Source organism: Cupressus sempervirens, chromosome 1 (genome assembly GCF_028749045.1).
Source record: "Cupressus sempervirens isolate cs-2001-9-10 chromosome 1, ASM2874904v1, whole genome shotgun sequence".
Classification (NCBI taxonomy): domain Eukaryota; kingdom Viridiplantae; phylum Streptophyta; class Pinopsida; order Cupressales; family Cupressaceae; genus Cupressus; species Cupressus sempervirens.
In genome coordinates this window covers 700,566,640-700,592,859 of record NC_143118.1, presented here as the reverse complement: position 1 = coordinate 700,592,859, position 26,220 = coordinate 700,566,640, and the positions used below count along the sequence as shown (strand labels likewise).

Here is a 26,220-nt window from a genome sequence, read left to right as displayed (position 1 = left end):
ATATAGCGCACTAACCAATGTTGACTGGGCATACCAAGGAGGTGGGTGTTCCCTCCCATCAAATACTACACATGACATCTATGGTGGGCGTGCCAAAACAAGGGATGGAATTTGTTTATAAGACAAAGGCCAAGTTAATGGTTTGGGCATTAATGCCACATTACAACTGCCCCTCCTTCATTCAAAACGCAGGCTAATGTCATGATTTGACCCCACTTGCCAAGGACATGATTATTATTAAAGTAAAAAAAAGAAACAACTACAATCAAGACAACTTGCGACTAGGAAGAGATGGGGCGGGTAGCTAATAATCCACCTAACAACTAAACCCCAAATGCAAGATTTGACTTGCCTTACAAACCTGCACCCACTTATTGCATCTGACTTTGCAGAGGACAAAATTCGCATGATGGGAGGTGAGGTGTGATGGGTTTAAAAAGCCCAATCACAAACTCCATCCTGCCCTTCAAAACTGGCGCCTAGGATAGCTGGAGGTAGTTAATGCATAAAGTAAATTTGGTAGGATAGATATTGTTTTATGCTTTCATATTGATTTACTTATTTATTTAGTTATTCAAAGTAAGTTTATTTATTTATTTGAAGGATATTTACAAATTCCTCTAAGATTCTTTGTCACAAGCGGGAGAATTAAAATTTCCCCATACATTTTCCAAAGAGCTTTTTACTCCTAGAGATGCAATTTTTTTGTAGCCAACTTTTTTCTAAGTGTTGATATGTTTTTTTTTGTGTGTTATACTAGGAGTGATTTCTATCCTAGTGACAACATAGATTCCTTTGAACAAGCATGCTAATACAAGGATGTGTAAGTAAAGTTATTTTTTTTTCTTTTCTCCTATAATTTAGGTTTTATAATTCATCATATTACAAAGGTATATATACCCCTGCTTTTGAATGCAAGGAGATTCATAATTTCTCAATCAAATTTGATTTTGTCACTTATATAATTTAACAAGGAGAGAGATAAATTTGTTATCCACAAAGTACGTTTTTCACTTCCTCTTAATACATAAAACATCGAATTGGAAACTTCAACATATCCAATTAATTTTCCTTAACATAATTGAGAACTTGAGAATTCATAATTCGAAGGCATTATCCATTGATCTATTTTCTCACATACATATACTAAATTTGAAAATCACATAAGAGCAATGCAAGGAGGTTTTCACAATCTTTTTCTTTGTCTATTATTCAACTTGGTTCAAGGCTCCATCGGGAAAGAACCAGTAAGAAAACTCGACGTCTTTGTCAAATACATCAAATTTAAAATACAATTTTACATAATGTTACAATTCAATTGAATTCTCTTCCAGGGCTTTCACAAGAGATCTTTACCAATGTCTTCAATGTATCAAGGGAACCATGGGAAAGACAAGAACCAACATGGAGGTAAAACAACATAATAAGATGAACAATTCAAGCATGCATTCCCAACCCAATTTTACACAATTGATTCAACCTTGAACCAAAATTGGGGGGAGGTGGATTTTCTCAATAGGAGATGTCAATCACCATACCACAACATAGCCTTTTCGGGGCTAAAATTCAAGAACTTTCGTTCTTCTACAATGCCCTTTCGAGGACAATATAATAAGGGTATTCATTCCTTCCCTTCTTCAAGAATTAAAATTTTCATACAAGGTATGGGATGACAAGTAGGGGCCCATACACCCTACCCTCCTTCCCTCCTCTCACCATGAGAGGAGACTCTACACTATTGAGGTCCAACTAAGGCCCTTCCCCCATACATGGCCATATCTTCCCTATCCAAGGGTGAGTGATGCCAAAACAATCCCCATGAAATCCCCTCAAAATTTTAAAGAAAAGCATAAGAATGACATCCAAGAACAAGTCAAGATCCCTCCCAAAACAACCTCAACATACATGCAAACAATACAAAAACAACACCATGCCTTATGCATGATTCAAGCATGAACAACATGAAGAAACAATTCAAAAAGAGTGAAGAACTCCTACCTTCACAAAAAAAGTTATGGGAAAATGGTAAGTTGAGAAGAGCTTTTCCTTTTCTTCCTTCAATCTTCAAACTTTCTCCAAAACTAGAGATTGGGTAACAACCCCAACACTACTCTAAATTGCCTCTAAGTATGATCCTTAACTCAACTAGACTTCAAGTAACCTCAAGGTGGAGTTTTGAGTCACCAACTCAAGTAGAAGACAATCAATTTTTGCAATCAAACAAAAATAAAGTTTTTGAGTGACCCTAAAAGTCAACCAAAGAGACTAAGGGGTTGGAAAGTGCTCCCCACCCACATCCTTACCCCTAGGGTACTTAAATTTAATGTTTTTAGGCCTTAAAGACTTAATAGGAAAAAACAAAAGGCTAGGAGAATAGTAAGACCAATTAACAACGTTCCAAAGAAAGACAGTGCAAGATAGCACAAATTAACAAGTGCTTTAAATCTGTCTTTCCATTGGGTTTTCCCGGCTAAATTTCATGCACACTCATTGCACACATCAGGAGATCAAGAAATCACATGCATTCTGTAAATTACATATTAGAAAAATCATATAAATTAAAGCATCCATTTTTCTAATAATCAATTGTTTATCTAATTCTACTCATATTTTCGACCATTAGAATTGCAAAAATCAAAGTGTTAGTTTTGCATTCATTTACTTCGTCATTATACATGTTCATAAAGCATTAAATGACAAATCAAATAACTGAAGTAAAGCATCACACATCATAAGATAGCATTAATGTCCTGACATATCGATTCATGAGTACCAAAATTATAAAGTATCAACTAAGCTATGATGGGTCAGGGCGAGGCCTCATAGTTTTCATTTATTTGGAATCTAAATGGTGGAGAAATGTACCCATAAAAGTGTCAATAAAAGCTATGTGCACCTTTAAAAAATATTGTATGTTAAAAGGAATCTAAAAGTGTGGATAGGCAACATTTTATGTTTTTCTTTAGAGAGTAAAGACTTAGAGGCCAACTGGAGGATTTAAACATAAAGTTATTAGGGATGGCATGGACTTTGTGGATTTTTGGAGTGAAAAGTATATTTTAAGAAAATATAAAGATGTTATCATAAAGGGAGGAAATTTTTGGGGGACAAAAGTCTTGAGAGAATTGGATGATATATTGTTGGAAGTATGAGTGGAGTAACTGAGAGGGGAGCGGTGAATCAATTACCACAAAATTAAATCCAAGATCCCTTAATATGTTAATACAATACAAAACCAAAACTCTACTGAAACTAAATATACTGATGTAACTCGGTTAACACAAGATCACTCAGTTAACACAGTTCAGCTCAATTTACTCTAAGAATTACTGTCACTCGGTAAACACTCGATTATCACTGAAATAATTGTTTCTTAAGATTTTTAATGTGATTAACCTTAAGTAACTTAGTTGTAGAAGCATAAAAGAAATAACATGAACACAAGAGACATCAAGATTTAATGTGGAAACCCAATTTGGGAAAACTACCAATTGCAACTAGTTACTATTTTTCACTCTTTTGAAGTAAGCTCTGTTAGGAGCCAACCTTGTTAAATGTTACAAATACAGTATTAGGTGTGACCTTGTTAGAGGATTTAATTCACCTTGTTAGGAGTGGCCTTGTTAGAGGTCTTTAGACACTTCAATAAAGAAATGTCACCTTGTTAGAGGATTTACAAAATAGTTGTTAGGCTAACTCTTTTAAGAAATTTAATTCACTATTACAATTTTTAGAGAGTAACAATGACTTGACCTAATTGTTCATGCAACTGACTTTGCTGATTCAGATCTCAGTTCTAGCTTGATTACTTGATCCTCCTTGATTAGATTATTCTTTGTAGCTCAGTCAACTCAGATACTTTGCTATCCTTCCAATTCTCTTTCTTTATTCATCTTCTTCTATTCCACATATTCATTACTTGAATCCTCAACTTGACCTTATACTTATATAATTTACCTTATCAAGTATGCTTGAATACACTTTTAAATAATAAATTTTCATCCCTTCAGTTGGCTAGAACTAATAGATAAATCCATCTAACTATGTTGTCACAGGAAAATCCTTCGTTAGCCGACCTAACTCAGTGAACACTAACTTAGAGAAGACTTTCATTTGGTAACCAAGTGAACTTAGTTAGCACTAGTTCCATGCCAACTTTCCTTTGGTAACTGAGTGAGCTCGGTTAACACTGGTTCCATGCCAACTTTTCTTTGGTAACCAAGTGAACTCGATTAACACTAGATTTCCTTTGATACCCAAGTGAGCTCAGTAGATACTAACTCTGAACTTGGCTATAATTGCAATGCTTGACATACACTAGAAACTATCTCCAACGGCCGAGTAAGCTCGACTAACACTGATTGCTTGGTAAAGGCTTACCATTTTGTGTAAAATCAAAGACAATATACAATTGAATAATTATTTTCAACAATATGGGGACCATAACACAATATTTTTCCATTATTCAATGAAAACTCAAAGATTTATCAACCAAATAACTTATATTGTTAGTTCAAATGGTCAACGGATAACATAGATGGTAGATACAAAAAATGAGGAAATTACCTTTTTTTAACAACTATGGATTAATGAGTCACATATTGGTGCTCAGAGGTGGAAGAGATACTAAGTGTCATACCTAGAATGGTGTTAAAGGAAAATACTAAAAGCTTGATGAAGCAGGGTAAAATCACAAATTTGTGTCACCTTTTAGGACCTCTAAACCTGTTTTAGCCAAATCTCATTTCTCTATCAAAACACAACTTTTTTCAAAAACTACAAATACCCATTTATAGATCTTGGAGTCAATATCATCATTATATAAATTTAATAGTGTTATGATTAGTTATAATATGCTATATTTTAAAAATATTATAAGTAGGTATTTTAACATTTTAGAAGATTCTCCTTCAAAAAAGGGAAAAAAATAGTAAATCATATCAAAAAAATTAATATTTATATTTATCCCTAGAGGAGAGAGTCTTCTTCAAGAAGATGCAATTTTTTTTCAAAGAGGTGTAGATTTGAAAGAGAAGTTTTGACGGGAGGAAAAAACTATTAGTTTTAGATAAGGTCAACCTCAAGTATTTATAACTAAGAAAACATACATCAAAAATTAGTATTTATTTTTTTGTTCCCTAGTTATACATGTCACCTATAACATATTTTCAGACGAGAAAAAAAATATGATTTGCATACACTTGCTTCACGGGAATGACATCCTATGTTTCTTGCAATTAAAAAAGAGAATAAATTCTTATTAAAATAAAAATAAAAATTATAGGTATAAAATTCATCCAATTTCACACATTTCATTAGTTTACATCATCTTATAGTTCTATACACAAATACAATTTTTATGTCATTAAAGTTGAACAATTTCTGTTTTGGGATCCTTTTTATTTATAAAAGGTGACACAAGTTTGTGCTTTTACCCAACAAGTGGCCTTGAAAAGGGTAAAGGATGTAATTTCTGGTTTAGAGAGGGATCAAGCCCTAAGACTGATTGATTCAATATTAATAAAATATGAATTATTATTGATAAAAAAAAAAACTAAATTTAAAGTAATTAGCTAGGGAGATCTATGTTAAATGGTTCACAAGGTACAATTCATGTTGAATGGTTCATTAGGTACATTACACGTGGAAGGTTTTAAAATGGTGTAACAACATAAGAGAGCATGATCTTTGAAGAAACTCCTTTTATAAGTTTCATGAGTCAAATTAGAAATGAGATCAATGATGTCTTAATAAGGCTCAATCCTTTATTGTTGGGAACATTACCTATGTATGTTGAATGCTAAGTGGAACATTCATGCACATGAGAGACAAGTTCTTATGAATCATAACTCTTGATGGTGATACATTTTAACTTAAAAACTAAATAAAATATTGATTAAATATTGTTATATATCGACAAGAGCCCAACTCTCATATATGTACATATTTCTACACATCTAATAATTCTACGCTCTTTATTGCCACCCAAATTTAGAAAAATGTTTCTTATGGAACTACCCCCTACATGTCTTAGATCAATCTCATGCTTGTGTGAGATTGATGAAATGCCTATGGATTTGAATAAAAAATATTAAAAATCAAAATTCAAAGTATAATTAGCTCTAGCCAATCTCTTCCTTTCTATGAGTACACTTGATACATATTGCACATTTTAATTGTCACACTATTGTATTCAAAGACATTCAATTATATTCATTTAGTATTGAACATCATTCAAAACCTACTTAAATATAAGAAATAAGCATGTGAGGAACACTATAACTTCAAAACCTAGAATACGACAGATGAGGGTAATCCTAGGCTAACTGGATGTGGGGGAGTGGTAAGGAACCATTTCGATCAATGCATTTTCATTGTGGCACTCCCCTGGAAAATCAAACCAACTATTATGCAAAATCTATGGCTACCCTTAAAGCTATGCAATTACCTAAGGAGATGAGAGCTATGAAAATTTGGACTAAGTGTTACTCAAATAATATAGTGAGATGCCTAAATGGATAAACTAGTACCTCACAAAATATTGGTCATATTATGACTAAAGTTAAGGAAATCCTTAATGCCATGAAAAAATTATATGTTTCTCATACCTTTGGAGAAGCTAACACACTGGCTGATTCGTTAGCTAATGTGGCAACTACATCTAATTGAGAAATTAAGTGGCAAGGGGAGGCCAACTTGCTGCAAGAAGTGATGTCACATATTTATTATCACAAGATTAATGGAAAAGGAGGAGTGTCACACAATGAATGCTTTAGTACTTAGGGGTGCTAATTTGATGATTACGAGGCAAGATTGGAAGATTGAGGCCAGTTACAACAATTATTGCCCTTCCAAATATTACATCAACAAATCTACAAGGTAACGAAGTTTGAACATAATGAGTACACCAACATGTATGTAAATTAAATTTAACAACTATAAAAGTTGAAAAGAATTATTCAAAATTAGTATAGGCACTAGTTGTTGAAATAGCTTGGTGGAAGACCTCCATCGTAGAATTTAGTATTCTAAATATTGAAATCAGTGAATATATAAATTCAGGGGTGCTGGTACTGCATAGACAATGGCGGCGATTTATTTCCGGAAGGTTACACATTCAAATTCTTTCAGAGCTTTACGGGGGAACTCGACGTATTCAGTTTTGTCTTGAGATCGTGGAAAACAACATTTCAAGCCTGAATTAATTTTCCAATCACAGGCCCTCAAAAACAGACGGCTTCAAAGAGGGCACATTTGCAAAGAAATGGCGCCAAAACCTTATTACGAGAATGTGCCATTATGGCTACAGCGTAGAAGATTCCGAAAACAGCAGCGCGAAGAACGGGTATGAACTTATAAGTGAAATCTGAATTGCACTTTCTTAGAACTTAATATTTGTGAATCTTGGGCGAGGTTGTGCGACGCCGTGTACGGTAAGTCTGAGATGTAATAATGGCGCACATTTACCAATTATCCTTAAACTGCATCCTAGCTGCATGTCTGATGTCATGACACTAAATTAGTTTAAGCATCCTCTTCCTTCGAACTTTAAATTTCCGAATGAGGTTGTGGGTCATTGCGACGCTGTGTACGGAACTATAAAGATTTAATTATGACTCACATTTACCCATTGTCCTTGAAATGTGTAGTGACCCAGCTCAAAACTGATCACAAACTGCCCTTATTTGCTACTTGTTATTTTGTCAAACAGTTCATGTGCAACCTTGTGACTTGCTGATATAGCGTTTCCGTTTGAAGTTGTTTATAGAAATGGTTGCTAAGATAGTTTTAAAAAAAAAAAACAAAAACTTCTACGATTACCATGTAAGCTCCTCAATATGATGCTGACATTTAATGCATAAAATAGTAAGGAAATATAATGCATCTACAGCCAAGACATTTTTACAAACACTTGGCATGAAATCTGAATTGTGCTGCTGAAGATTAAGACTGGATATGTACTATGGAATTTCATCAAACATTTGGCAACTATACTGCTGGAAGTAAATAACTGATTCTAGGAACTGTTGAGCAATAAATTAACTTGATGAAGCAAAAACAGTGCCAATATGTAGCCCTTCTTAGAACAATTGCATCTTCAGATTTGGAAAACTATTTGGTACCAAGAAACTACTTACAAAATTATTCAATGCTGGGACTGATTACAAAGATCTATCAAGCTCATTGAACAAGGTGTACAGTGATTATATAGCTGGGTACAAAACTGAGACTGAATTCAACAAACAATGCAAACCCTCATTACTCCTACTGCCTATTGATATTTAGCTATTGCAATGATAATAGAAGAACCTGGTACTGATGTAACTGCAGACAGTCATATGCTGATGAAGAAAAACAAAGTTGCACTTCCCCAAACTGTCCTTTGCTGCAGGTCGTACACTGTTCTGAAGCAGGCCGTACAGTATGGAACTGTACTGAAAATGTATTAATTTTTGCCTTCAACACTGGCAGCCGAAAATGGTACAGACTGAAACGCCCAGGCTATTGGAATGCTTTAAAAATGATTGCATGAGATTTGGACCAATATTGATGACCCAATGATGATAAAATGTAATCCCAGCCAGACTTCCGGAAATCACCAGTTGATATCAGATTTGCAATGAATCTTCTTGTGAAGCCCTCCAATGGAACAATGATGCAATCCCTCACCAAAAAGAATTCCAAAAATATCAAACCTCAGTCCAAGTGTGAAACTCAATGATGCTTTTTCGAACTGCTTTTTCGGATTTGTTTTTTTCGTATCTGCTTTTTCAAGCTGCTTTTTCGGACTGTTTTTTCGATTCTGCTTTTTCGTATCTACTTTTTTTTTTTCAAAAAAAAAATCAAACCCTCAGGTAGTCTGAGTATACAAATTAAGCTCAACTTGAAATGGCTGAATACCACTTCCAAAGTGCAACCCTTTAGAAGGTCTTTCACTTCCTCAGTTATGCAATCTCTTGAGAGGTATCGTTCTCAAGGATTATGCTGAATATTTGCAGACCTGGATGGTACCACAAATGCTCAAAGAGAATGGTAGTAGAATCATCAATTCCTCGTCTGTCCAAATGAGAGGCCAAGCCCTCTATTTATTGACTTTTCTAAGAAGTTACTAAGAACTTTTAGAAGCATCCATTATAAAATCCCATTATAATGCACTTTTATAATTAAATAACTTTATAAAATAAAAAGTGCAATCTCAACTTAAAATTATAACATGTAGGCCGCGTATAAAAAGTAATGATAAAATAATATCTCCAAGAGCATAATAAACCATCCAATCCTCAAATAAACGCCAGAATGACTCTCTCATCACAACCACTAGTCTACGAGAGTCCATGGTAGACTGATCCGGCATGCAAAACAATGTCAGCCAAAATGGGGACATTACAAAATGCATCCTTGCTACTTGTCCAAAGTTACGGTGCTTAACTAGTTTAAGCCGACAAGACTATTTAGTGGTCTGGAAACAGTTTGGATTGGGAATAGATGTAGAAGGAGGACAGCCAAAGTGCAACTTTTGTCTATTTTGAAAGTTAAATTGGCCATTTTAGATTTGTTGGGATATGGAGTCCAACAGTGATGACTGTTCCTTCTCCCTCTTGTCTCTTCGTATTTGATGAGCTTTTTAGAAATGACTTGTGCATGAGTATTGTAGGATATTAGATATTTCATTAATATAATTGTTCCCTGCTTTGAGTGTGGACGTAGGCAAAGTTTTGCCGAACCACGATAAATAGTTGTGTCATTATATTTTCTCTTCTTTGTTGATTGATTTAATTTGCTCGTTTAATAATTTACAATTGGTATCAGAGCTAGCTTGGCTTGAGCAGAGATGGAAGAAGAAGATGATGATGCTCATTTTATTATTGAACAATTTTTTGAAAATTTGGACTGGAGTGAAGAGGAGGATGCTGAAGCAATCGAGGATGAATATGAGGAAGTTGAGGTTTACTTGATAGAGGACCCCTTTCTTGCACAAATATATGACTTGCTCACAGAGAAGTTTCTGCTTTGTAAAAATAAACCACAAGAGGATTCCGGGTGCCTAGCAACTGGAGATCTAAGGAGCGCGGGGATTATAGAACTCAAGGAGGCTAGAGAGAGCTAGGAGCTCAAGGTCGCGCATGATCCAGATGCCTTTGGCATGTTAGAGAATAAGGACTTTGATGATTTATTGTTGCAGATTGCAGCAGTAGAAGCAAAATGGAATGTATTAACTGCAGTTTTCTCTGTGCAAGAATGTAAAGGAGCATACAAAAAGTTTGTTGAGCAAGAAGACAAATGGACAGCTAATGAAGGAGAAGACATAACTGGCATTGATCTTTGCTTCAGTAAAGAAAATATACAAAATGGTTTAACACCCATGGACTTGGGTAGCTCAAGAGGAAGTTACAGGAGGAGGCAATTAATCGACACCTATGTTTATGATTTGGGGAATTCAATTTCCTTAATCAATATGTTTGCTAATTCTGTTGATGGACGAGTCCCAACAACCTTCATATTTTTCACTCGCTGCTCAACAAGGAATGGAATTGGAATGGTGCATAAGAATGATGCAAATTATGTGAGCTGTAGGCTGCATTACAGAGAAGATATTTATAATTCTGATGTAACTTGGAGAAGACTCATCCACAGTGTGTTGGAACAAGGTTTGGCAACATTGAGGTCTTCTCTAGGCCTTGTTCTTTTCTGAGGTGCGGAATAGGAAGCAGGGGATGCCATGATGCATGGTTGTGCTAGTTGAACTTCACGGGGAAGATTTTTGGGATATGAAGTCCAACAGTCATGACTGTTCGTTCTCCCTCTTGTCTCTTCGTATTTGATGAGCTTTCTGTAAATGCCTTGTGCAGTCATGTATTGTAGGATATCAGATATTTCATTAATATAATTGTTCCTTGCTTTGAGTGTGGCTGTAGGCAAAGTTTTGCCGAACCACGAGAAATAGTTGTGTCATTATATGTTGTCTTCTTCGTTGATTGATTTAATTTGCTTGTTTAATAATTTACAAGATTAGCCTTCAGCTTAGCTGTGACGACTGATTTTGTGGTTGGAGTGCATCTTCTAATTTTAAATGATGCGTTCTCCTTATTTGAAATGGCATTTGGTTGAATTTTATCAAATTCACGATAGGGTTCACATCAATCTATAGAGCAGCCATCAGTGGTTCATCGAATTTCAAGGCTTTATGTTTCTTATTGTTTAAACCTGAGCGACTGTTTTAAAAGCCCATTTTGTTTGCAACTGACTCCAATTTCATCTTCAAGACATTATGTTTCTTAGGGTTTAAACTCAACCTCTGTTTTGAAAGCCCATATCTACTTGCATCTAATTCTATGCTTATGACGTTGAATGCAATATTTCGTATAATTTTAAGTTTTTGCGTTTCCTAGGGATTGATCTCGAGTTTCCTCACTGGTAAGCAGCTTTGATTTCCACAACTGTTATTTTGACATCTATTTTTATTTGTTTGATTTTGAAAATCATGAGAATTGCACTTATATTGTTTGTTTGTCGTGGAGATGTCATTGGTGTGGCTAGTGCTCTGCCTGAGTGAAGCACACTTGCACACCCTTGTTCTTCAAATTATATCGGTTATAATGCCTTGTACTTTTAACTACTGCAATTTTATTTTTTACAGTGTTCCTTGGTATGGTTCTCTCACAGTTGGTTCACCGTAGGTTTTTTTCGTTTGTGGCTGGTTACCTCCTCCATTTGCTCCATCATTCTGAGTGTGCCTCGTGTTTGTATATATCCTGTTCCCTTTTCATTATTGTCCAATAAACCTATAACATTCGAATGTTTTGTTTTCACTTTCAATGTTTCATGATATTATTATATCAACATGCTTTATTTCACCACCATCACTATTTTTGAGCATTGAGGACTTCCTTTTTGTCATTTTATGTTGCCATCCTTCAAGCTTACAATATATGCTCGAACATGTTTCATCTACTCCTCGTCAAGTTTTTTAAATTTCATTTTCATCACAAATAAACTAGAATTTCTTCTCACACATCTTGTGCAGTTTATCCCAAGTTCTCTTGTTGATTGATTGCATGTTAATAAACAGACTGCTAGTTTTTGAGTGTGGCTGGAAACCATTGAAATTGATATATTAATCTATTTTTGGCATTTAGCAACCCAAATGCTTATGCATCTTTTCAATGGAGCATTGGATCTTCAGACCCACTGTTTATAAACTTTGTCAGCTTTTGTTTCTTATAATTTTGAGTAGGCATCCATATCTAGCTGTGAGGCTTGATGTGACTCCAATGGTAGTATCCTACTTAAGAGGATTTGTCTAGTATATTCCTTTATTCTTGCAATGCTATAGTATTTGACATTTCTAAATCGTCAATCCTTCTTGTTTCTCTTAGTGTCTATACATCACATGGGTTGCTTTCAAGCTCTCTTTGCTTGGGCTTGTTTCCATGTTGGGTCCTTTGGTTTGATCTTTTTTAATAGGAAGGCCTTGACAACTTGAGTTTTTCTCTTTCTTCTTCCATGAGTAAGTTATTAGAATCCACCTAATAACACCTTCCCTGAAAATAATTGGGCTTGATCAACTTGGTGGATTCCTCTACAACTTTCAAACAACACTTGGTTTCAAGTTCTATACTTTCTTTATCTAAATCAGATGAGTGCTTGACAACTTCTACCACTCTTTGCTTTTCATATGCATACTACTCTTAAATGTCAGTTGAAGCTTTTGTTCATTTCTTCCTACACTCAAGCCTAGTCTTTCACTTTTTCTTTGACATAGAAATTGTATTGATGGATCTTTACTATTGGCCTCCTTTTATAGCCCTATTCTTCATACTTGTCATTCCACTAGTTTGGAAGGTTGTCTCATTAGCAGGTCTATTTCTACCTCCTTTATTTAACTTTGCTTGTGCTTAGTGGCATGATCTTCTTGTAATTTGACCTTTGTTTTCTAGTTGTTATTTGTTAACTGTCTTTCGAATTACATCTTTTGTCTTATATTGTAATTTTTTTTCTTTGTCCTCCACATTCTCTTTCTGCATGGAGATTTTTTAAAATGCTTTAGTGGCTTAGTAGGAGTCTAGATAGATTTTCTGATAGTTGATCACCATCTTTGGGTATGATCAACTCACTGTACTTAGTTCTTGGCCAACTCTTCTTTGTTGTTTTACCATGTTTTCTAGTTGTTAATCCTCTTCCTAATGACATCTTTTGTCTTACATTGTGAGATTTTTTGTCCTTGTACTCCACATTCTCTTTCTAAATGGAGATCTTTTAAAATGCTTTAGTGGTTTAATATGAGTCCAGATAGATTTTGGCAGTTCATCATCATCTTTGGGTATGATCAAATTAGCTTTGATAAAATCTACAAATACTTACTTTTAAGCCAACTCTTCTTTATTGTTCTTCCATCTCTAGGGCCAGATGTCTTTCTTTAAGTTTCTATTTCTTTTTTAAGTTCCTGAATCAATTGACACTTCTAGTTTTGCTCTTTTATATTGTATCATTTTAAATGCTTGTTGATTGAAACTCCCTTTTTACTTTACATGTTAGTTGGCTTTGGATGGGCAACAATGCTGGAAATTTTTACTTAAAAAATATATAGTTTTAATTTATTATTTGTAGTCCGAAGGAGTAGTTGGATTCACTTACAATACAAATTAATAATATAATCAATACACAGAATAATGTCTATGTTTTGTAAATACTGCCTAGTACAATGCTTGCTAATGTAGGGAGGAATTATTGGAAAATTGTCAGCTATACCTCAGATGTTGAAACTATATTGTGTGGGACCAATAGTTGTCAGTTAATATGTAAGCCTTGGTTTAGTTGTTTAGTTGTTATTGAATCTTAACTACCATGTATTGCACGCTACTAGATAAACTGATAAGGACATTATTGAATCAGTACAAAACATTTATGAGTCATATTAGTTGTGTTTAGTTTGTAGATTTAATTATGACCCACATTTACCTATATCCTTAAAATGCATCCTTACCACTTGTCTGAAGTCATGGCACTTAATTAGTTTAAGCTGACCAAGACTGTGTACGGGGCTGGAAACAGTTTGGATTGGGAATCAACATAGAAGGAGGAGAGCTGCAGTGCAACTTTTTCCTATTTTGAAAGTTAAATTGGCCTTTTGAGATTAACCTTCAGTTTAGCTACAAAGACTGAGGTTTTGGCAGGAGTGCATCTTCTATTTTTTAAATGATGCATTCTCCTTCTTTGGAATGTCCTTTAGTTTAATTTCATCAAATTCACGATAGGATTCAGTTCAGTCTCTAGACCAGCCATCAGTATTTCATCAAATTTCAACGCTTTATGCATCTTATTGTTTAAACCCGAGTGACTGCTTTGAAAGCCCATATTATTTGCAACCAACTCCAATTTTATCTAATTTCAAGACATTATTTTTTTAGGGTTTAAACATTGTTGATGTTTTGGTAGCTTTAGTATGATAAACTTGTGAGATCAAAGAGAAATTAATATAATTACAATGATTCATATATATATATATAAGTTTGCCATTATATTTATTATATTAATGAATAGACATGTCCCATGTAGGGGCATGCCTCTTTTTGGTTTATCCTCGTACAAATTTAAAGAGATCGATGCACTTGAAAAACACATACCAGACATGGCAGTGCAATTACATTTGCAGTGAACCCAAGAAATTAACATGGTATCAAAGCAACTGCAAATGTGAAAGGGAGCTGCAATTATCAAGTAACGATGAATCTGCAATCAATAAATGATAGGGAGTTGCAACTTCATTAAAAGAAGGCCTCTGATTTCCTTAAGAATCAGATATTAAATGCCAAGGCACCAATTTTCAACTCCGCCTAAGGAAAGAAAATGGGAAAGAACAAAAAAGAAAAAGACGGGAGTAATTAAAAAGAAAAGGCCAATTTAAACCAGCATCGGTCTACGAGGAAACAAAGACATTTGATTTGACATGTGGATAGAAGGCACCATACCTATTTAGGTGATAACATATCCATTCAACCTGACAGTTCACATTGGTTGGCAGTTCTAACCCGGCCTGCAAGCAAATCGGGGGAAGAAAAATAGGTTTTAAAACAAAAAACAAGAAAGGACAGACCATAAGTGGGTGCGTGGGGTAGCTATACACCACATGGCAAGAACCATCCATGCTAGTCCTGATATAAATGTAGCAGGAACGGTTGAAAGGAAGCATATAAATTGAATGTAATAAAACAAAGTGCCACCTATGCCACGTGTACAGAGGAATCAAAAAAGGAGTTGTAACGTGAGGGACAAAAGGGAATTAAAAATAAAAATAAAACCTTATGCATGGAACATAAGGGAAATAAGTATGGATAAGCAAAAAAAAAGTATTTTTATACAATAAAGGTAATTAAATGAGGGAATCATGTTAGTGGGCTGATAAGTGAAGAAAAGGTATGACTTTATAAATAAATTATATAACTAAATTAAGTAATGTTATTTTTATTTGAATATATTGAAAGCATAGATTAAAATATACATATTGAATATATGTATATATTTAAATATCCATTTAAATTAGATATTTATTTGATCTATAGTATATTGGAAATATATAAAGATCAATATGTTATATATACAATTAGAGCATTATGAATTCTCATTTTATAAATGTGAAATCATTTTCTCACAATTGTAGATTACTGAATATAAAGTATAAATATAGGAATTATAATGTGAATTGTGATAATATTAACGAGAAATATAATTATGTTGTAGGCATGAGTTAAATTACTAAACATCATAACTAATGTTAACATTCTTATTATAAGAGCTATTTGCCTTGATCTTTTCCTTCGAGAATGTTATTGCAGGAAAAGGGAAAATTGATTTAGAGGGAGTCGGTCACTTCTGCTAAGGTAAAGGAGCTTAGAAGATTGATGTTTAGAGGTAGTTTGATACATCCGTTTAAAGGAGCAGATAGAAGATATTTTTCAGTTGATCTTTGAAGATCTCGATCATATCAAATTCAGAGAGAGTATGACACTTCATTATAGGCAACTTTGGTTGAGGAGCTCAGATGATTGATTTTCAGAGGGAGTTTTGAAAGTCCTTGTGTGTGACTGTGTGATTTTAATGGGTCTACCCGCTGTGTACATCACGAGGAAGTGACAACTTCCAAATGATGTCACTTGTATTTGTAGAAGTTATAGAAAGGTGACGATCTTACAATAACTTTCTTTTCTATTATGATGAGTATCTTACTATATCTATGCAGAGCATGATAGATTATACTTTGCATGGTAGATGTTTATATGGTAAGCATTTTGAGAATGTGTGTGCATATACCTTATAAACATTTTCAGAGTACATGGTGAATGTTATGCAAATTGATGTTCTAGAGGGCCATTACACAGAGTACTTGGTGAATATCAGGTGACTTGATGTTCTGGGAGGCCATTACTCACAGTTCTTGGCGAATATCTTGCATCTTGACATTCTGGAAGACCATTACTCAATGAGTATCTGGTGAATATCATTGATATTTTGGAAGATCAATACTCATGATATCAGATGTGATATTGTTAGTAAACAGTTTTCCTCATAAATGTTCATATGTAAAAATAGAGAAAAGAATGTAAACTAACAAATGAATTCCTATAAAAGAGACTTAGGAATTCTCTGCTTAAAGTTTCTTCATTGAAAACAGGTGCAACTACCTTTATTATAATGAGAATTTTTTTGATCTAATAAACTCAACAGAATGACCTTTTCAGGAGAACGATCTGCTGAAAGTGTTGAATCAACTTATTTTATCTCATCAATACAAAACAAACTTTAATGCAAAAGAACCACTCGATTTTAATTATCAAGATGATCCACATAGTTGAAAATTAAACCATCGAGTAGGCAAATTCGATAAAACTAACTTCTCACAGCATCCCAAGTTCTGAATTGACAATTTCAAAACAAATAACAGACACAGCTAAAAGCTTAAATAGTATCTTCAAAAATACTGATTTAAATAGGCAGATAATAGTATCCACTTACAAAGCTTTTAACCATAAATCAAACTGTAGAGTTTCATTGTATCTGCAGAAATTTTGAAATGCTACTTCTAACTTGGAATAAAACCACAAACAAAAATAGTTTTGTCTATCGATTTGCTGGAGAATTCTAACCCCTCTACCATACTAATTATTACATATATATAGGCATGGGGTTGGACTACTGCCAAAATTACCTCGCCAGGAGTTAATTGTCTTTGGGTAAAGTAACTGCTAACTGAAAATGCCAGAAAAACAAACGGCAAAGTAAAATATAACTAAGCGATTAAGTGTAACCGCTTGTCTTGATCAGGTGGCACTGTCTCCACTGGCCACGCCTTTCGCCATTTTCCACATTTCATAGGCAGTCGAAAAGGCTAAGATAACGGATTGATGTGGCAAACCAATATAGGTGAACCTTTGCTTCCAGATTTCTTTCATCTTCTTCAGTTCAACAATCTTTTTTTCATGCATTTCCAAGTGCTTTAGATTGATGATTAACATAGCCTCAGTATGCGCCACGTTAGAAAAGTCTTGCTTAGCTGGTGCCTTCTTGTCTTGCCACTCCTGAAATTTATTTTGAACTTCTTTGATTATCTCATCCGATTGGGCAACGGAGTCTTTTCCCATGAACTGTTTGGCAAACCATTTAAGGTCATTTTGAATAATCTGGTGTATAACCTTAAGCTCTTGCAACGCTTCTTTAATTTCAGTTACTCCTTGTGTCAGTGCTTCATTTTTCCATTCGATGCAATCTTTGATGACATATAGGGCCTTTTCGTCTAGACTAGCTACGGGGCATTCAGCTTGGAATTTCTGTAGGCCAAGTTCTTGCACATCTTCCAACCACATCACCACCTTTGCCCAATTATTCTTCTCTTTTTCATATCCTTCATTGCTTGACTCCACCTTTTTAGTAATGTTCGATATTTCCTTTGAGGCATGATCCAAGTGACCCATGTGCTTTACAGTATCATGTAGAACATCCTGAACCCATTCACCGGCTACTTTTGCTACCGCTTTGCACTTATGCAGATTCTCCAATGATTGCTGATTGGTCGCAGAGGACACATCAATGATGGCTGACATCTCACGGATTGGCTTTGCTTAAGGGTGAAGGATAGCATTGATATATTGCGCCATGTTTTTAATTGTTTCCTTCATTTCCTACTTATCTTGTCCATCTTTCCATACTCTGTGCACGATCTTTTTATTAGATACTTCAAAGAATTCCGTGTCTACTTCACGATTCCCTTTTCCCAGGTCAACCTTTGTTATCTAGTAGTCTTGAGGAACCACGGAATCACGTGAGCTTCCATCTGGTGGTGTAGCTATCTCTGTTGCCCATCGTCCTAAATTCTTATCAAAATTGATCCTTGCCTCGATTCTTGCTTTCTTTACTTTAGGTGTCTTATCAAGACACTTACTAACCAAATCATCAATAGGCATGGATATTGGGACTATGCTCCTTTTCTTCTCCATTGATGTCTCCAGCCATTTAGGCGTAGCCTGATCTTTTGCGGTAGTAGGGGAGCATTTGACCAAGGAGAGATTACTCTCTTGGCCTTCGTTAGTCACTGGAAAATTCTGGGATTCAGGTACATTATCCGCTATAGGTGGGTCTTGTGCTACCTCCAAGTCCACGGTTATGGTGTTCTTACTTCTGACGATTGATGCCTTCTTTGTGCTTGAACGGGTTATCCTCTTGCCCTTTAGAGTTGCCTCTTGAACTTGAAGTTGAAGTGATCAAGGAATTGCTTCAACTTCAACTTCAATTGGACTTGCAACAGAATCAGGAACACCTCGATTAGTTTGCTTTTTGGCAGTCTTTTTATCTTTTCTTTCGGAAACCTCCCAAAAAGGTCTAGGGTAGCCACTCCCTTTAATTTTATCCACTTGGCGGTTCTAGCTATTACATCTTTAGTACGGGCATAGACATCATTTTCTTCCCTCTTTCCCCAATCAATTTTAGGAAGGGGCATGCATTCAATTTGGTCAATATAAAACTGATCAAGCACTTCTTCAAAATCATCTTCTTTTAATCCATAAGTATCCAACTCCACATTAAACATAGTGATCTGTTTAATGGTTAAGCATGACCACAGTCTTTTCCTTACCTCAAATTCATTAAGGCAGTTTGCCCAAAAATCTTCTAATTGTGGGGAATGGACCAGGGATACTGCATTCTTAACATTGTTTCTGACAAAGCCAGCATAGTCAAAATCTAACCGAGAAATGAAAGGCTTAAAGCATAAGTGGGTTAATGATTTTGCTGACAATATGGCTTCCTTCAGACTGGGGCATCTATAGTGTCCAATGTCAATTGGGAAGAATACTGAAGAAGACCTTTTTGAAATTTGAAAAGACTCGACCACAGAAACAAATTGCCTACACATCTCAGATAACACTACAAAATTTGAACAATAACGTGGTAGCTTTAAAGGTTCATCAGAAAAACCACCTACTTTGATATATGTAAATTTGGGGAATTGAATGTAATAGCAACCATAGATTTGCACAAACTGCATAGCTTCTTTTGACATCCTATCATTCTCCCGACCTTGGAGTTCAAATACCAATTTCCCTAGAAAGACATCACTTACCCTTTTAAACTCCTTGCATAATGTAGTTTCTTGAAGATTGCCGTAATATTGGTAAATGGGCATGTCATCAACCCAAGGTGCATGTGGAAGATAGTCCCATTCTTTAGATGCCGCTAGGATGTAAATTAGATAAGAAGACAAGAAAAATGGACCACAATTGTTAACAGCTATTAAACCCCTATGCAGGTTTTCTACTGTCAGGTCTGACCAATCAATGAATTTAACCCCTTCAACGATCTTCTGTATGAAAAAGTACATCCATGACTCCCAGTGGAATGCATGCTCATTTCCCTTGATCCTATTCAGTAGAAGAACGATGTCTGCAATTTCTTTTGTAAAATGCTCAATAGTCAATGGCTTAGGCAGTCTAGAACCTCCCTTTGCTGGTTTCAAAAGCCAGGACTGAGCTATCTTGTTATCATAGCTGTTTTTGTTTTCGGCGTATAGGTGCTCAGCTTCTTCGAACGTCCATGGCTCGTAGGGTTCCTTGTGAGGAATCCTAAAGGCCGAATGGACACTGGTTCTATTGATTCTAACAATCACTTCCCTTGAGGCTTTCTTAATACACCCGGAAACAAGGTCATAATGGCTTGCACATTCAAGGACAAGTTCTGGGTATGTGATAGCAGCGGGAAAAGCGGCGGCTTCTAATAATCCACTATCGACTAGCCTCTGGTAAATAGGGCTTGATTGGGTGTTCTTGGCTCTTTCAATTACCTCAGATAAATTTTTATTTACCAGGAATGTGTCACGAATTTCAGGCAGTGAACTGAGCAAGAAGGTTTCTCTGGCTTGGGCAATTTTGGGTGGAAAAGCGTCATGATTGCTAATAAAGACAGGTTTACAAGATATGGCTTGAAATATCTCAAAACAAAGCAAACACAATTTGAAATGCAAAGGGTTATGGAAATGCACTTACAGTTTGACAGAGACAAAGCCTGCAACTCACCCTTCTTACCCGATAATGCTGGAATTTCTTCGGAGAAAGTGGAATGAGTGGGAAAGGGCTAAAATGAATGCATTTAAGGAATGATTTGTGCAGGAGATCGCAGGACAGATTTGGCAAGTAAGTGCAATAATTACTCATTCATGTGGCATGTATTGGAAAAGATGCCGCGTGTGCTTTGTTTTAAATACTCCATCAAATCCGCACGTATGCTGTTATGCTAAGTGATCATGACATGACAATTTTAAACCTCAATCAAATCTTGCCGTAGCCAAACACGTACTGCCTTAAATCCTTCCATTCATAACTTCGCATGTCTTGGGAAATGTTATATCGGGACCCACCTTGATTTGGTTCGAAGATTTGAAACTTGCATACAACTTTTGTTATTGTGCAACATCAACACCGAAGTTGAAGTTGAAGGTTTGGGTGAGCGGGTTTCAACTTCAACTTCGACTTTAACAAGGCCAACTCGAGGAAAAAGATCGGACTTGACACATGTAGACTTACACAAACCTAAACTTGAAGTTGAAGTAAACTAAAACTTCAAGTTCAACTTCAGGAAAAGAAAACTTGGGACCGAAACATACTGGGGTGCGAGAAAAATATAAGCACTAACAGATATCAAACCTTATTGAGTAATTGTTGAATAACATGCATTCTGGGAGACCAATACTCATGTTATCAGATGTGATATCAAACCTTTTGAGTACTTGGTGAATATCTTGTGTCAATATTCTGGGAGACCAACACTCATGATGTCAGATGTGATGTCAAACCTTTTTTCAGTACTTGGTGAATATCATGTGTTGATATTCTAAAAGACCAATACTCATGATATCAAATATGATATCAAAATATTACTTAGAGTATTTGGTGAATATCATTTGTTGATATTCTGGACGACCAATACCCATGATATCAAAATGTTACTTAGAGTATTTGGTGAATATCATGTGTTGATATTCAAGAAGACCAGTACTCATGATATCAAAATGTTATGTAGAGTATTTGGTGAATATCATGTGTTGATATTCTGGAAGACCAATACTCATGATATCAAAATGGAAGATATCTTTTAATCAAAGATATCAAAAAAATGTGCCATACCTAATATTACCAATGGTGTGATACGTGTCCTGTGTTTATCCTCCCTAGCTAAGAGGGAGGGTTGATGGTTTGGTAGCTTTAGGAGGATACACTTGTGAGATCAAAGTGAAATTAATATAATTACAATGATTCATATATATGTATATATATACAACTATAATTAAGTTTGCCATTGTATTAATTATATTAATGAATAGACATGTCCCATGAAGGGATGTGTCTCTTCTCGGATTATTCCTCATACAAATTCAAAGAGATTGATGCATTTGAAAAACACATACCAAACATGACATTGCAATTATATTTGCAGCGATCCCAAGAAATTGACAAAAATAAGCCTCTGTTTTGAAAGCCCATTTCTCCTTGCATCTAATTTTGTGCTCATCACGTTGGATGCAATATATCATATAATAATAAGTTTTTGTATCTCCTAGGGATTTATCTTGAGCTTCCTCACTAGAAAGCAACTTTGTTTCCTTAACTGGTTTTTGGACGTCTATTTTTATTAGTTCGATTTTGAAAATCACAAGAATTGCACCTTTATTGATTGTTGGTTGTGGAGATGTAGTTGGTGTGGGTGGTGCTCTACCTGAGTGAAGCACACTTGCACACCCTTGTTCTTCAAATTATACTGGTAAACATGCCTTTTACTTGTTAATTCTTTCATAAATATTTTTTTGACAGTTTTCCTTTGTATGGTTCTATCTCACAGTTGGTTCACTGTAGGTTTTTTCCGTTTGTGGCTGGTATCCTCCTCCATCTACTCCATCATCTGGAGCATGCCTCACGTTAGAGCTTTTATATATCCTGTTCCCTTTTCACTGTTCTCCACTTTTCTAGAATGTTTTGTTTTTCACTTTTAACGTTTCATGATGTTATTATATCATGTTTTATTTTACCACCATCAGTATTTTTGAGCATTAAGAACTTCCTTTTTTATTTAATGTCACCATCCTTCATGCCCACAATATATCCTTGGACATTTTTCATCTTTTCTTTATCGGCTTTTACAAATTTCATTGTCATCACAAATAAACTAGAATTCTTTCTCAAAATATCTTGTGCAGTTTATCCCAAGTTATCTCGTTCATTGATTGCGTTTAATAAACCAGAATGCTCTTCAATAGACACTTCTTTGATTGTGGCTAGAAATGATTGAAATCAATGAATTCATCTATTTGGCATTTGGCAACCCAAATGCTTATGCATCTTTTCAATGAGGCATTTGATCTTTAGACCTATTATTTATAAACTTTGTCGGTTTTTGCTTCTTATAATTTTGAGTAGGCATTGGATCAACCATATCTAGCCGTGGGGCTTGATTTGACTCCAATGGTAGTATCCTACTCAAGAAGATTTGTCTAGTATATTGCTCTATTCTTGTAATGCTATAGTATTTGACATATCTAAATACTCAATCCTTCTTGTTTCTCCGAGTGTCTGTAGATTACATTGTTTTCTTTCAAACTCTCTTTGCTTGTGCTTGTTTCCATGTTGAATCCTCTGGTTTGATCTTTTTTAATAGGAAGTCCTTTACAACTGGAGTTTTTCTCTTTCGTCTTCCAGGAGTAAGTTATTAGAATCCACCTTATAAAACCTTCCGAAATAATTGGGCTCAATCAACTTAGTGGATGTTAATGTTTTGAACCAGAATAATATAAATACAATTTACAAAGAACCAGAAAAGCATACGAACAGATGACAAGATTATTTATCCTAGGAAAACCTTCATACTCGAGAGAAAAGCCCAGGCACACCTAGAAAAGATTCTCTTTATTGAGACCTTCAAAAATACAAAATATCTCTCACTTATGATTGAAAATACTAACAGTCACTTAGAAGTCCATCATAAAATGATCACTTGAGAACTACACATAAGAATAAGTGTTTTGCCAACACTCGACTCACACAACACAAATATTGATCTTTCTTAGTTCTTAGAATAAAAACAAAATATATGTATGTATATCTAGAGCACCCTGGTGTAGCTTAATCATGTTTTTTTTTACCTTCAGCTAACAAGCACCATATGTAACACTCTCATTCTCAGGCAGCGCCCAATGACAATCCTCAAGTAGCACGTGATCACCCTAGAAGCAATGGTAATACGTTTTTAGGGTTTTCCACCTCCTCAAAACAAGTATAAAAGGGGATGAAAGATTCAGTTGTGGTAAATGTTGATGTGTTGTGGCGAATTGTGGTGTTAGTGCAGAAGTGTGTTTGAAACAATTTAGAGTAGAGCAATAGAGTAGAGATACATCGGATTTTTTATGTAGTGAGTGCAAATATTAGATCACATTCACTTATTGATTCTAATAGATTGGCAAGCAAAATTCCCTAACAAGGTCACTCCTAATAGGGTGAGCAGGATCCTAAGTCTAATAGGTCTGAAGCACAAATCCTTTAACTAGGTGACTCTTAGAAGGAGTTTGAAATCTCTTAACTAGGTAGATCCTAAAAGGTCTTTGTAATAGTTCTTAATTGGGCTAAAATACTCTTAACCGTGCATGCCCTTAATCAGGGGAATGTAATTGCTCCTATCAGGGCAAACTTATTACTGCAGTAGTGATATTTGTGGGTATTAATTTCCATTGTGGTTTTTCCGTCTGACCAAGTGTTGCCACCTAAAAATATTGGTATTATCTTGTCTCATGTGTGGATGCTTTATTTGCTTTATTGTTATACTTCAGTTTTCATTGTATATTGGGTATTGTGGAAGATATTTGTTTGTGGATTTAGATTTGCGGTTGTACTGATTCGCCTCCCCCTCTTAGTGTCGTTAAGCATTAACAAGTCAGTCAAATTACTTCAGAGCAAATGCTACCTTCTATAGGCAGGTGGATGGCTATCCAAAGGAGAATTTTGACTCGATAGACTTAGTAAGTTGGGAATCCATGGCCAGGGGAGTTGTGTTCTATGCAAATCAAAGGAAGAAATGACAAAGCATCTACTCCTAGCTTGCCCCTTTCTAGAGTCATGCTCAAAGTATTTAATGACAAAGATGAAACTTTAATGTCCACTTCCTTAGGATCTTGAAGCATTGTTCATCATGTGGTTGAGGAAGACAAGGGAAGGGCTCTTTGACCACTTGTGCTCATACTCCCTTCCGCAATGATATGGGAGTTATGGAAGGAGCACAATTATAGAATCTTTCAAGGCAAAGCAATATTCTATGAAAATTTAATTGAAAACTTGGAGAACTAGGTGGTTGAGCTCGCCAACAACGCTGCAATAAATCATATTCTTTAAGTATGAGAGTTTAAATCATATCTTTCAGGGTTTGAGAAGACATCTGGTTGAGTGGAAAAGAACATTGGAATGTTTAGAAGGCAAATTATTTATCAAAATGGCCTTGGCATCCTTGCCATTTACCATAACATTGACTTATACAAACTATTTTACTAGAAATCGTAGAATGCTCTTGTGGCTAGATGTACAGACTTTGTTAGGTGGGTGAAAGTTCAATTTTGTCATTCTTTCGTCCATTTAATTAGCAATAAGTAAATTTAAGCATCTTCACTCGATGTTGGTCAAACATATGTTCTAGATGGCTCATTTTAGCTAAATTAGCTCTGGGTCACAACTTCCGAATCGAAGTGTATTGCTGCATTTGTTGGATTCTAGGTTCCTTTTTGCAGGAGTAATTTTTTCACTACATGCTGATGGTAATCAAAGGGTTTGTTTTCTATATCATAACTTTGTTTTGAATTAGCCCGTGCATGCTGTTTGAATTTTGTTCTGTATTAGCTAGTACGTGCTGTTCTTTACCGCATGCCATTTCCTCTTTTGTTTGGGTGAGAATGTTTGCAATCTTTCAATTGCACAAACACTTACCAAGACCTGTCTAGCTTTTAATGAAGCTTTATAGGTTCTATATATGACACAATTTTGATATGCCCTTGCATGTTCTACCTGTAATGTTATGGTTATGGCCAAATCTTTAAAATGAGCTCTATTTGAAAATCAAATTGTTTTTCTCATGCACATTTAATATCTAAAGAATATTTTGTTGATGCGTCTTTTGAATGGACAGGTGAGACTGGGGAATGACCAGTGGAGCAAAAAAATCAAAGAACTAAAATTGCAGGAGCATAAGCAGGAACTTATCATCAGGCGAAGTGAAGGGGATCATCAGAAATTGATATATCTAGCGCAAGAACTTGGCTTGTACAAGTGAGATAAATTTCTAAATACAGTTAAATAAAAGAATTTATTGCTTAGCACAATAAGTAGGCATTTGATTTTGTTTATCTTAGGGCGCTAGCTGTGCAAAAGTCTTTGCTATATGTTATTGCAAAATGAAATGAATGTTTTGTACTTGCATCAATCTCATGATTTAGGACATTTGCAGGGTGGAAGAATTAGCATTTAATTGTTTTCTGATAGCATGTTTTTTGCTTTTCCTTATCCATTGACAGTCATATTTATAAAGTTCGAGGGCGGCATTTTCTTGTGGTGAGTAATGCTCCATTGCAGCCAGATCGTTTTGGAGAAAAATATACAAATCCTATCATTGAAGATCCAGAGGACAATTCTAGTACTCTTGTATGTATTT

The 26,220-nt window shown here is 35.2% G+C and overlaps 1 protein-coding gene across 5 annotated transcripts in view; it reads left to right on the top strand.

Annotated features, from left to right (window-relative positions):
- Positions 1-6,760: 6,760 nt before the first annotated feature.
- Positions 6,761-26,220, top strand: part of LOC149579872 (DExH-box ATP-dependent RNA helicase DExH1-like) — a 187,841-nt gene continuing 168,381 nt past the window's right edge. For 2 of the 5 annotated variants that reach the window (XR_016352854.1, XR_016352853.1), the window contains exons 1-3: positions 6,974-7,345; positions 25,699-25,838; positions 26,084-26,210. Coding sequence is in view for 3 of the 5 variants with exons in the window: in XM_089787507.1 (XP_089643633.1) it covers positions 7,265-7,345; positions 25,699-25,838; positions 26,084-26,210 (348 nt within the window). In the remaining 2 variants the exon portion in view is untranslated. Of the gene's footprint in view, positions 6,880-6,972; positions 7,346-25,698; positions 25,839-26,083; positions 26,211-26,220 lie in introns of those variants that run through there. The other 3 variants (XM_089787507.1, XM_089787501.1, XM_089787514.1) reach the window with 3 other exon arrangements.